The sequence below is a fragment of the Parasteatoda tepidariorum genome, chromosome 4 (genome assembly GCF_043381705.1).
Source record: "Parasteatoda tepidariorum isolate YZ-2023 chromosome 4, CAS_Ptep_4.0, whole genome shotgun sequence".
NCBI classification, from domain to species: Eukaryota; Metazoa; Arthropoda; class Arachnida; order Araneae; family Theridiidae; genus Parasteatoda; species Parasteatoda tepidariorum.
The window spans coordinates 57,665,386-57,676,896 of NC_092207.1; the positions used below are offsets into that span (position 1 = coordinate 57,665,386).

The window sequence follows — 11,511 nt, forward strand, 5'->3', positions numbered from 1 at the left end:
TACAGTACAGAACCCGTTATCCGGAAATCAGAAAACCGGAAAACCAAAAAACCGAAACGAAATTCGATGAATTTTCCAACCATTTTTTAAAAAATAAATTTTTTTTCCTCATAAGAATTTAGTATTTTTCTTTCTTTTTCGAAAGATGTTTACCTTAGAATCATTTTGGAAATAATCATTAGTGTATTACTTCATAATTTTTTCTTCTTTTTTAGATTATTTCCAAAAAAAAAATTTTTTTTAGTTGGGTTTAACAACAAAAAAAAAAACGGCTTTTTGTAGCGATTCAGAAAACCGGAAAAATCAGTTATCCGGAATAGCAATGGTCCCGATCGTTCCGGATAATCGGTTCCCTACTGTATTACCACTTTATTTATTATTATCATTACTTTCTTACTCTATTAAATACAAAGACTTTGAATTACCTCTTAAAAAATTCACTTAAGTCTAAATTTTATTTTATATAATAAAAAAGGAAGGACTTGAATAAAAATATTTTAACAATAGAATCAAAACAGATTGTAAAAAATTAATGTTAGTTAACATTTTCTGTATTTCAAGTATTACATGGTTCAATTAAAGGAGTCCAACTTATGACTAAAATAACTTAGGCACAAAAAAATATTTCAAGTTAAAAAATTTATTATCTCTAAAAAGGAATTATAACAATAAGAATTTTTTAAACATATTAAGTCAGAAAAAAAGCTCTATAGTCTGTTTTAAAATAGAAATAAGAACTCTCAGCAAAAAAAGTTAAGTTTAATATAGCTAAATATTTTTCTTTAAATCAAATAATCGTGTACATGTTTTTTGTTTTTTTTTTCACTCAGGATAGTTAATTTTCATTTCATGCAATTTGCATCAAACTCAAAATATTTTAATTTTATTCAAATTAACAGACTTCAGTTGATATAAACTAAAAATGAAATTACCAGCAATATCATTCCCATCTTCCCCATCTTGGGCATTTTCACACTCTGTGAAACTTAATTCTTGATACAAAGTGTTTGGTCGCCTCCTTTCACTGCAACATATTGAATATAATAAAATACTTTATTACTGCACTTAAAGTACTGAAATATATTAAATATGTTCGGCAATACACATTACACTTGTTAATGTGCAATATAGATCAGGGTTTCAATTTTTCATTTAAAAAAAAAGAAACAAACATATATAGGTATAGATAAACATATATATATATATAAGTATACATATAAAAAAAATAATAATTACAAGTTTTTTAGCTTATATGCAAGTAAGTTATACGATAGAATATTTTTTTATGCAGAATTAAAAATTTCACTTTTTTTTTTTATTCATTAGAATTACGACATAGCTACCAATAAAATATTTATACATTTCAGTTTATCTAAATTGTAAACTTAATTAATAAAATAAATTTAAAAAATCACTAATTAAAAAATATAATAATTTAAAATGAGCATTTTTTTATATTGAGTTTAAGTACATACACTATAAGAGATAAACTGCAAAGTCTATTTAATTTTTTTAAGTGAAACAAGTTATGCAAATACAAAAAGTTCTCATTTTAAAGTAAAAATTAATTGAGCAATTAAATTAGTTTTGATTAACCTTCCGTTAGACGAGTGCACCTCAGGTGCATCTTTACTGCACTTCCACCTCCTTTGCCGTCAATAGATGTTTCCGGGGAACGAGCCTAATGTTATCTTCCTATCTTTGGATTACTCAAAGGTCTGTGTACTCCCGACCTTCGAACATGCCGATGGAGAGTTGCAGCAGCTCAAATCACCCCACAGGTGCAACGCGACCATTGACCCAAGTATTATGGATATAATATTTTTATGAATTAAATATCTATATTTTATCTTATTTTCTGCCCTACTCAACGTAGCAGGTATAAATGGTCAAGTTATATACGCAAAAAATGGATACGAAGTGAAAAACCACAGAACCTTCTTGTCTCAATTGGCTAAACAACTTGTGATGGATGAAATGATCCGAGGCAGGAGCAAGAAAAATTTATCTTCAGTACTTCGCTTTCGATTGGCAGAAGCAAACTTCTCAAGCCTCAGAAAATTCACTGTCAGAAAAATCAAGCCAAGAAAAGAAAATTGTGCGTGCCATGTCAAAAAAATAAACAATGAAAAAATACAAAGTATACTTGTGCTGCTTGCGGAAAACACTTATGTTTGAGTAATGTAACAACAATTTGTAAACACCTCTTGCAAAAATTCTTGTTCACATGAAGGCAGTTCTGCATCAGACAGCCTCTAATATAATATTTTTATACTAACATGTGATATTGAAATAAGTTATTCCGATATGCAAGACTCTCAATGTTTTTTTACAATTTTACTTTTCTTTGTTTTTCATTATGTTGTGCAATTATTTGTGATACAGTTCTTTCATATATTTTAGTAATTAAATAAATTTTTTCATACATTATCTATCTAAAGAATCTTAAATAGGTAACAATTAACTTTCTAAACTGGAATAAATTTCACTTGACTTTAAAAAAATCAAAAGCACCTTATAGGTGCAACGCGACTAACCATGTCTGAAACAAGTGCGCGTCTAACTGAAGGTTAAAATATTAATTCATAATAACTGTAATTCATTTTAAAAAAATTGCAAAAGTGAAAACTACATTATATTACTTTTATTTCTACATACTCTTTCACACATTTTTTATCATATTTAGAAAATTAACTTAATATAAACTAATACTTGAAATAAAATTAGATACTCAAATATACCTAAAAACAAAATACTAGACTGGCTGCTTACGAAAGTAAAAATCTATAAATCTGAAGCTTTTATCTTGGAAATGAAAAATTAGACATTGGAAAAAAAAATACTGAAATGAGTTATTATTAAAAAATTGTGAACCCACAATGCTATAATACATAATATGAAATTATAACAATAAATAAACAAAAGTTAATTGCACTTTTTTGATATAAAAAGGATAATAATACTTTTGTATAGTGGCAGCTGGAGCCATATCAAGTGATGATAAGTCATTCATATCATCTACATCTGGAGCAGATGATATTGAGAAATCTGTAAGATCTGATCCAAATCCATCAGTCCAACCACTTTCTAAAGAAAGACCATAAATTGAATTAAAATATTTTAAATATAAAATTTTATATGATAAATAATGAATTAGATTACATTTAAATATAAAGATTCACAAAAGGCAACTTAGAAAGCTTGAAATGCTTTGTTTGGAAAGTAGTAGATTAAACTATTTTGAAAAAGATAAACAAATCTGAAATTTCTTAAAAGACATAATGAATTTACTTTAGCAATACAGTTTTATCATAACCATGTAATCTAGAATTAAATATTTGACCCTAAGACCCTTTAATTAAACATAATGAAAGATAAACAAATATTCAGTACTGCTTACTTTGAGCGGTCTTAATGTCTTGGCAAGAGCTATGAGATCGCACATCCTATAAATAAAACAGAGGCTCATAAAATTTCGATAAATATTGTTTAATTTATATTGTGTTTTTTTTTTTTAAATCTAAGTAAACTACACTTCGGTTAAATGTTTATATTAAGCAATCTTACTTGAAGTTCATTTTGCAAGCTGCTAATTCTAGCTGCATCTGGCACATGGTTTGGTGGTGTTAACCCGCTAAAATCTGGAGGACTTGATAGAGATTTGATGGAAGATTCTTCTGAACTCATACTATACATTGAACCAGATTTTAGTTGTGATATATTATGCCTGGAAAAAATAATTACTTTTTCAATCTCGTTAAATAATTAATTCTCATAGAATATTAAATTTTTTAAATGAAATTATTAAAAATAAAACTCCATCCTAAAAGATTTGTTATTGCACTTGCTTAAAATATATATAATTGTATGGCCCTTAACTTCATCACAATAAAAATTTTATGACATAAAATTAATTGAGTTTCTTTATAGAAGAATGACTAAACTTTTGAAAAGATTTAAACAATGAATCTTGTGCATAAAGCAATATGTGTCAACTTCGTAAGCAATTTTCAAGTAGTCATTTAATTAGATCTATTGAATTTTGCGAATTCTACAAGCCTTATTAATTAAAATAAAAAGATGCTTCATCAAAAATTCAAAATTTTAAATTCTTCAAATCCCTTTTTTTGCCTTTTAAAAATTTCAATTGTATTCTCAGAAAATGGGATGTTCTGAACGCATACTAAAATTCAGAATATCAGAACAAAATGTGAAAAGTCAAAATATTTTTTTATCAGCAAAATTAGTACTACTAAAATTAGTACTACAATTACAAACCCTGTAAACCCTTCATGCTACCACTTGATGTGTTTTATTGACACAAATTGTAGGGAAGAATTTTGTCAACCTATATCACATGATCCCATAATGAACATGTTAAAAGTGGTATAAATTACAATAGTCGAAATTTAGAATTTTAAAAATATCTGAAAATAATAAATACCAAGATTAACAAAAAAAAAATTTTTTTTAAGTAAGAAATATTAAATAAATATAATGAATTATCTCAGGAAATTTTATTTCTATGTATCAATAAAATCAGCACAAAAATAAATAATTTCAAATGCTGTTTCAGAAATATTTCCTTTTATATTAAAAAAAATACTAAAATTGTAGCAATAAAAACAACTTTAAAATATTCAAACACAAAATACAGTAATTTCCTTTCTAAAATTTTCATTTAAAAAAAAATAGTACTTATTAAGAATTATTCAGTTTAAAAATAAAATTCATAAATTACTTGGCCTTAGATGAAATCATTTCTGCTTTTTCGTTTCCATACAGAATTTTTGTTCTTTCTACATAGTCCACATGAGTCCTGAACACCTGAAATAAAATCATAGAAAAATCAAATATTTGAATAAAATGATGCTTCAATTCATTCCCTACTTCCAATTAAGTAAATAATATAACTAACATTTTGAGAAAAACTAGGGAAGTAAAGATTTCTGATTTTAGTTTTAATTTAGAATAAATAAGTCAGCTTTGAATCTGCCATAATTAATTTTATAAACAATTAATAAATAATTAAGTGCTGGGTTTTTTTCTTTTTTTTTAAAGTTAACAATTACATATTACATTTATTCATTACCATAACATATTAAAACTTACAAATTTAATTAAAGGGATTTTTTTTTTCCAGAAATTTTGTCAAGCGAAAATGAAATATAAATAATTTATAAATGGAATGGTGTCTAAGACTTATATTAGCATACAAAAAAATATTGCTCAATAAGAACCATTGAAGAAAATGTAAGATGAAAATTAAATCATGAAAAATCATATGTTTTATGAAAACATATGATTTTTCAATTGTTTGCTTTCTTAAAGTAATAGTGATTGTAATGTATCTAAAATGTTAACTTTTGCCAATTATCTAAATTTATTTTTTCTTTTTAAGTAATTACCAAATTCAGCTGAATGTAATAAAAAGATTTTCAGCCAAATAATCTTAATGACAAACAGTAGTCAACCCCACAAAGAAAGAAGAAAGGCTTATAGATGTTTGAATTATTGCTTTGTTTTAAAGGTTATGACTTTGCCTCATGTTTTTGCTAGGAAAGTATAAAAGATGCTAAGTTTTGTTTTTCAAACTGGATTGTATTGATCAGCAAAAAGATTTGAATTTGTATAGTTATTCATAACACAATGAATGTTTCAATTGAACTCACTAAGCCACATACAAACATAGAAATGTTATGATGTTCACTTAAAAATAAACTTTTATTCAATTACACAAAATTTGAAGATATGTTAATATCATTCTCATTATTATTTGCATTTTTTATTTCTTCATAATATATTAGCCATGACTCAAACTAATTTTTAAAAAAAATCTTTTTAAAATTTTTAAATAGAAATATCAAGTCAATCTTGTAGAAATTAATGCATTTGTATCTTCTAGAGAAAATTATAAATGCCTCTCATTGAGCTACCATCTGTGGATTATAGAGAGAACCACTGTCAGAAATAAGATGACTAAATAATTAATTTCAAGGCAATCACTTAGTGCAGATCAAAAATAACTACATAATACATAAAATATAAGTTTAAGAATAGATAGGCAACATTGCAAAATTTCTTTAAATATCTACCAGACAAATTAATTAACTAATTAATTAACAAATAAATTAACTAAAATAAGATAAAGCATCATAAAATAAAATTAGAAATTTAAAAACTAAGTAAATGTCTACACAAATATTTTACCTCAGAATAACGGTCATGAAGTTTTGCATATTCCTTTTTCATTTCAACTTCTTTTTCTTCTAACCTTGAAGCTGTAAATTAAACAGCAAACACACTTTATTAATTTGATGTATTTTTAGACCAAAAGTGTAAGACAAGACAAGAAAAAGAGTGTAATAACAAATGCAAACAATAAAAGAGAAAGCTTTTATTGTTTGCATTTGTTTTACTTGCTGAGATGTCAAGAAAGCAATTTCTTTATTCATTCTATCTCTTCTTTCAAGACATTGTCACCTATTACAGGCCAAGGCCACCCAAAGTAATCTTTGCCATTTGGCCCTATCTGCAGCAAGGTTCTTAAACTTTCCCTTATTTACTATATGAAAGTTCTTTTCCACCAAGACAAGCCATCTAATTGGTGGTCTTCCTAGTTTTCTGTTTCCCTCTTGATTAGTTAAAGTCAGCTTTTTTACTAGGTTGGTATTATCAGATTGGAATAGATGTCCAAGCCATGGTAGTCTATTGCATTTTATGACTTTATTATCAAGTAGCTTATACTTTCGGTAAATCTCGAAGTTAAACAAGGATCTCTAGCTATTCTTCTCATGGACTGCACATAACATTTTCCTTAAGATTTTCCATTCAAAGGTCAATAATTTATTTTTATCTAACTTGGTCATTGCCCAGAATTCACTCCCATAAAGCAGAATAAATCAAATTAGTGTTTTATAAATGTTAATTTTTGTTTTTAAACTTACATATAGAGATTTCAATAGGTTTTTGAGGATATGATAGCATTTATTAACCATTCCCCTAGCATATAATAATTATACAACAGATAGATCAATTTCCATTTGGAACAAAAATTCGATATAAGCTAGCCAAATTTATTGCTGATTTCAAACCAAAATTTTCCATCTTAACATAAATAATGAGGTTTACAAATAAAGTTAAGGACAATTTTTTTCACATCTAAGAAAAATTTTTGAGGATTATTCAGAAAAAATATCCATTCACATTTTCTTTTTTGATTCAAATATTTTACAAAATAGTCAATACTAAAATTGTATAAAGGAATAGAATTTTGGACCTCATAATTTGAAATTTCACATGGATGAAATTTCAGAAACAACATAAAAGAGTTGTGGAAAATTAGTGATTCCACTTAAGTTGTAGTGTATCGAATATGCAAAAATCATAGATGGGATGAGGAAAGAATAAGTTATAACACGTCCTCTGGGTTACCTTATTTTCTATTAAAGATATGGAAAAAAGACAGACTTAGTGCAAGTTAATTCTGACATTGTAACTAAACTATTCAAACTTTTTTTTTTAAATTAATAAAACATTTTTCCCTTTTCTTGTATTAATAACAAAGGAAGAGAATCAAATTACATTGCACCTTTTCTTGACAAAGATGTTTGATCAATTGTAATTAAGAGCTTTGATTCCTCAAAATATAATTTTTTCTTGTTTTAAATATCTTTGTCTACCTATCAATAAATATAGTTATAAATGTGTAGATTAATAGATATATAAAGAATTGAAACCTTTATTCTCTGTTCAATATCAGCATACATAAACATACATACTATTTAATTAACATTGATAATTGTTTTTATCTTCCCTTAGAGAAGTGTTATTTTAATTGATCAAATCAGCATTTTATATATATGCATGTAAGCATATGAAAAAGGAGAATGTATTGTGTATTTGTTTTGGAAAATATATCCAGATTGTAAACAACAAAGGCAATTGATATGAAAATTTTGATTTAATCGTTTATCAAATTATTGATAAATCAATTACTAATTACATTCATTTTTTGCAGTCATAAAATATCTGCTTTTGTAAATCTTTAAAAAGAAAAAAGATTAATAGGTACTTTAAATTTGGACCTGCAATAGACAAAAAACACCAAGAAATTTAGAAGTTCTGGTTCCCAAGCACACATACTTTTCAAAGTCAGGCAGAATCAATGAAAATATTTCGTAAAACAAAAGTCCATCCAAATGAAAACGCTTACATATTTCTTTACAAATGAATATTTTAGACAAAGATTTATATACATATAAAAAAAAGAACACATTAACAAGAATGAACAACAAATTTCAGAAACTCTAAATGTTCTAGATTCCTGCTTTAAAATATTTATTTTTATAATACTTAATTTATTAAAGAATAAAATTTAAGTTACCATGATCATTAGAATTCTTTGCTTTAATTTCAAGGATACGAACAAGAGATTCTAGGCTTTCAACTTTGCTTTGAAGATCACGTCTGTCCTCATCTACAGAATATTCTAATTCTAAGAGTTTCTAAAAATATAAAGAAAAAATTTTTTCAAAAAAATTGAAATAACACAGATTTATAAGATCACAACTATAAAAGAAAAGTAAAGATTTATTAACTTATTTATAACTTATAATTAAGTTGCACAGTATTTATCCATTTCCAGGGCCATAAACCTATTAGCATTATTAGTTAAGAGTCACTAATATCAATAACAGTTTAGAAATTTTTTACAGACTCTCAAGAAATATAAATAGCATTAAAATAATCTCATTTCATTTTAAAGTCTTAATTTCTTCAAATAGGAAATTAATTTACAATATACTCTTCTAAAATTAATGTATTTGTAGAAAAGTTTGCAAATACTCAACATCTGTATAAATTAGCACACTTTTGACAATAGCAATCTTGCAGAAATCTTATTGTATTTTAAAATAAGACAGTAAGAACTGTTATAGATTCCAAAAATTATCAATAATCAGTATTAAAACAACATGTCTAAACATTCATAAGTCTCTGCAGTGACTTACATTATCAGGGGTCTGTCTAGGTTTTTCTGAGAGGTACCTATTTTGTGAAAATTTAGACATAATGTGTGAATAATTAAAAATTATATTAAAAAATCGACACAAAAGTATGGATTTATCGTTTCTCAAAGGATGCAAAAATAAAATTTTAAGAAAAAGTATTTTGTGAAAGTATTTCCTAAAGTTGAATTTGTGAAGGTACGCGGTAGTAAATTCGGCCTGGACAGACCCCTGATTATTAATCAGTGTTTTCACTACAGCGCGACAACGGGAGAATCTCGCATATTTTTGTTATATTCTCGCATTAAAAAATGATTACCACGAGAAATTCGCGCATTCTATAAACCAATTTCAAAATTCGCGAATTTCTCGCATTTTGAAAAAAAATTCTCATTTGCGCCATTTAGAATAAAACCCGTTTCACTTTTCTTCCTGGATCTTTTATTATTTTCAACATCTGCCTATCTAGCTTCCCTATTTACCAGTATTGTTCAGAACCATCAAGAACAACAGAACACAATCCTTCCGAACCACGGAACCTCTTTCAGAACGCATTTCTCTGCAACCACGTGTTTACCGTAGGTAAGGTTTCTTCATGTAAGACGTTCAAATTTTTTGCTCGTTAATGTAAGATGGACAAATACCTTGTAAAGCCAATATCTTCTACTCCGAAACGGACAAATGAAAATGAAACAAATGTGGGTAGAAACGATCAAAACGAAACAAATACGCATTTGAGCAACCTAATGAGAATAGCTGATGAAAAAGTAGATGTAGAACATTTTCCATATGATGATGCAGCAAAAATATTCAATGCTTTAAAAATTAGAAGATGTTAAAAATGCATTATAATTAAAGAAATGATTTTTTTTTTCAAGTCTCTTTGTGTTTTTTTTTTTTTAATTTTTGAAATCTCACCCTGTTTTTGAGAAAGGGTGAGAAATTCTCACCCATCTTTTTTCTGAGATGAAAACACTGTTAATAAAAATTAGTTTAACATTACTGGATAAAATGTACAGTACTGACTATAGGGATTTCTGTATCGTGATCTACACCAAAATAATCTCTAAGTCTTGCAGCTTTTCTGGACAATAGATACAAGAAACATAAAAAACAACAACAAAAAACATTACAGAAGGAGACCCACTTCCAAGCACACCTAAGTTGTTTTAAAATTTTTTTTTTGAAGTTTAAAATCTAATTAGCATCTTAGTGATTGTAGTTGACATGACAGATAAGGATAGAGTAATAAACCCCCTAACCATCTAGTCAAAGAAAATTCTCGTCTTACCTAGAATTTCTTTTAGTTAATTCTAAGATTTACTAGAAAAGGATGAATTTAATATTTCATAAACTTCACAAAAGCATTTGATAAATGCTGGTATAAACCATTAATTAATCTTTATGCAGTTTTCAATTATTGAAAGACAGTCTTAAGATTTACTTCCTTATTTTAGTCTAATTAGATAACCTATTCTACAAGGTACCTTTTTAGTTATATCAAACAGTACTTTTTTAAAATTTCAGGCAAACATACAGAGACCATTTCACCGCATAATTTATTTTTTCATCCATTAATACTTGACATAATAATATTGTAGGCTTGTATTGGTATTCATTGCACTATTTGGCATTTTATTCTATACTTTTGATAACGTTAACTATGTGAACAACATTAATTAATACCTGCTCAGATGATTTTCTCAACTGTTTCTCTCGCTCAAACTGTGTGACTAATTGTTCATTATCTTCTCGAAGTAGTTCTAATTCAACTTCGTGCTCCTGATTTTCAACAAACGATAAATCCAAGTGTTCTAGAACACTAATAACCAGAGGCATAAGTTGCTTAACAACATCTTCATCATATTTGGCGATCATCCTGGCAAATTCTTCATAAATATTGTTAGCTAACGTTTGTACTTTATCTGACATAACGTGACATTCTTCACCAGGAGAAACACCGTATACAGTTTCATTCATAAGTGCACTGTCGACCTCCATTGCTTTTTTTATGTATATATATAAAAATTCATAAGCTAAATAATGTCAGATCTTAATTCAATAAGATTGAGAGGCATCGAACAAGGTAAACAAAACATTTCATGCTGGCTAATGAAAGTATTTATAAACAAAGTTTTTCTAAGCGCACTACCAAGTACGTATACATTATAAACGTAAACAGATGGCATATAGAGAACAATTTGATTCTTGATAAAAGGGAGAACAAAATGTAAACATTATTTGCCAAACATAATGATAGATAAACCCATCAACTCCGAAAATAACCAATATCAGCGATCACAACAAATTGACTGTTCCATCAGAGAAATTAAATGTACACATCGCAACGGAATTCTCTTCACCTCGCCTCACCTGACACTGGCAGAAGTTCATGACGTCATAAGTGTCATTCATAAATCACTTAAAATAATTATTATGTTGTTAAAAATTTACGTGTTTAACAATAACTGTATAAAGACAAAATACTTCTTTCTTTTACTGT

The 11,511-nt window shown here is 27.0% G+C and overlaps 1 protein-coding gene across 7 annotated transcripts in view; it reads right to left on the reverse strand.

The window, feature by feature from the left end:
- The window catches only part of LOC107437970 (C-Jun-amino-terminal kinase-interacting protein 4), a 52,277-nt gene extending 41,142 nt beyond the window's left edge, over window positions 1-11,135 (reverse strand). For all 7 annotated transcript variants that reach the window (XM_043052677.2, XM_071179891.1, XM_043052674.2 and 4 more), the window contains exons 1-8: window positions 10,695-11,135; window positions 8,387-8,507; window positions 6,211-6,281; window positions 4,742-4,827; window positions 3,568-3,727; window positions 3,401-3,446; window positions 2,964-3,087; window positions 933-1,024 (exon numbers count right to left, since the gene is read on the reverse strand). In XM_043052677.2, the coding sequence (XP_042908611.1) occupies window positions 933-1,024; window positions 2,964-3,087; window positions 3,401-3,446; window positions 3,568-3,727; window positions 4,742-4,827; window positions 6,211-6,281; window positions 8,387-8,507; window positions 10,695-11,009 (1,015 nt within the window). In that variant the 5' untranslated portion in view covers window positions 11,010-11,135. The remainder of the gene's footprint in view (window positions 1-932; window positions 1,025-2,963; window positions 3,088-3,400; window positions 3,447-3,567; window positions 3,728-4,741; window positions 4,828-6,210; window positions 6,282-8,386; window positions 8,508-10,694) is intronic.
- Window positions 11,136-11,511: the final 376 nt, after the last annotated feature.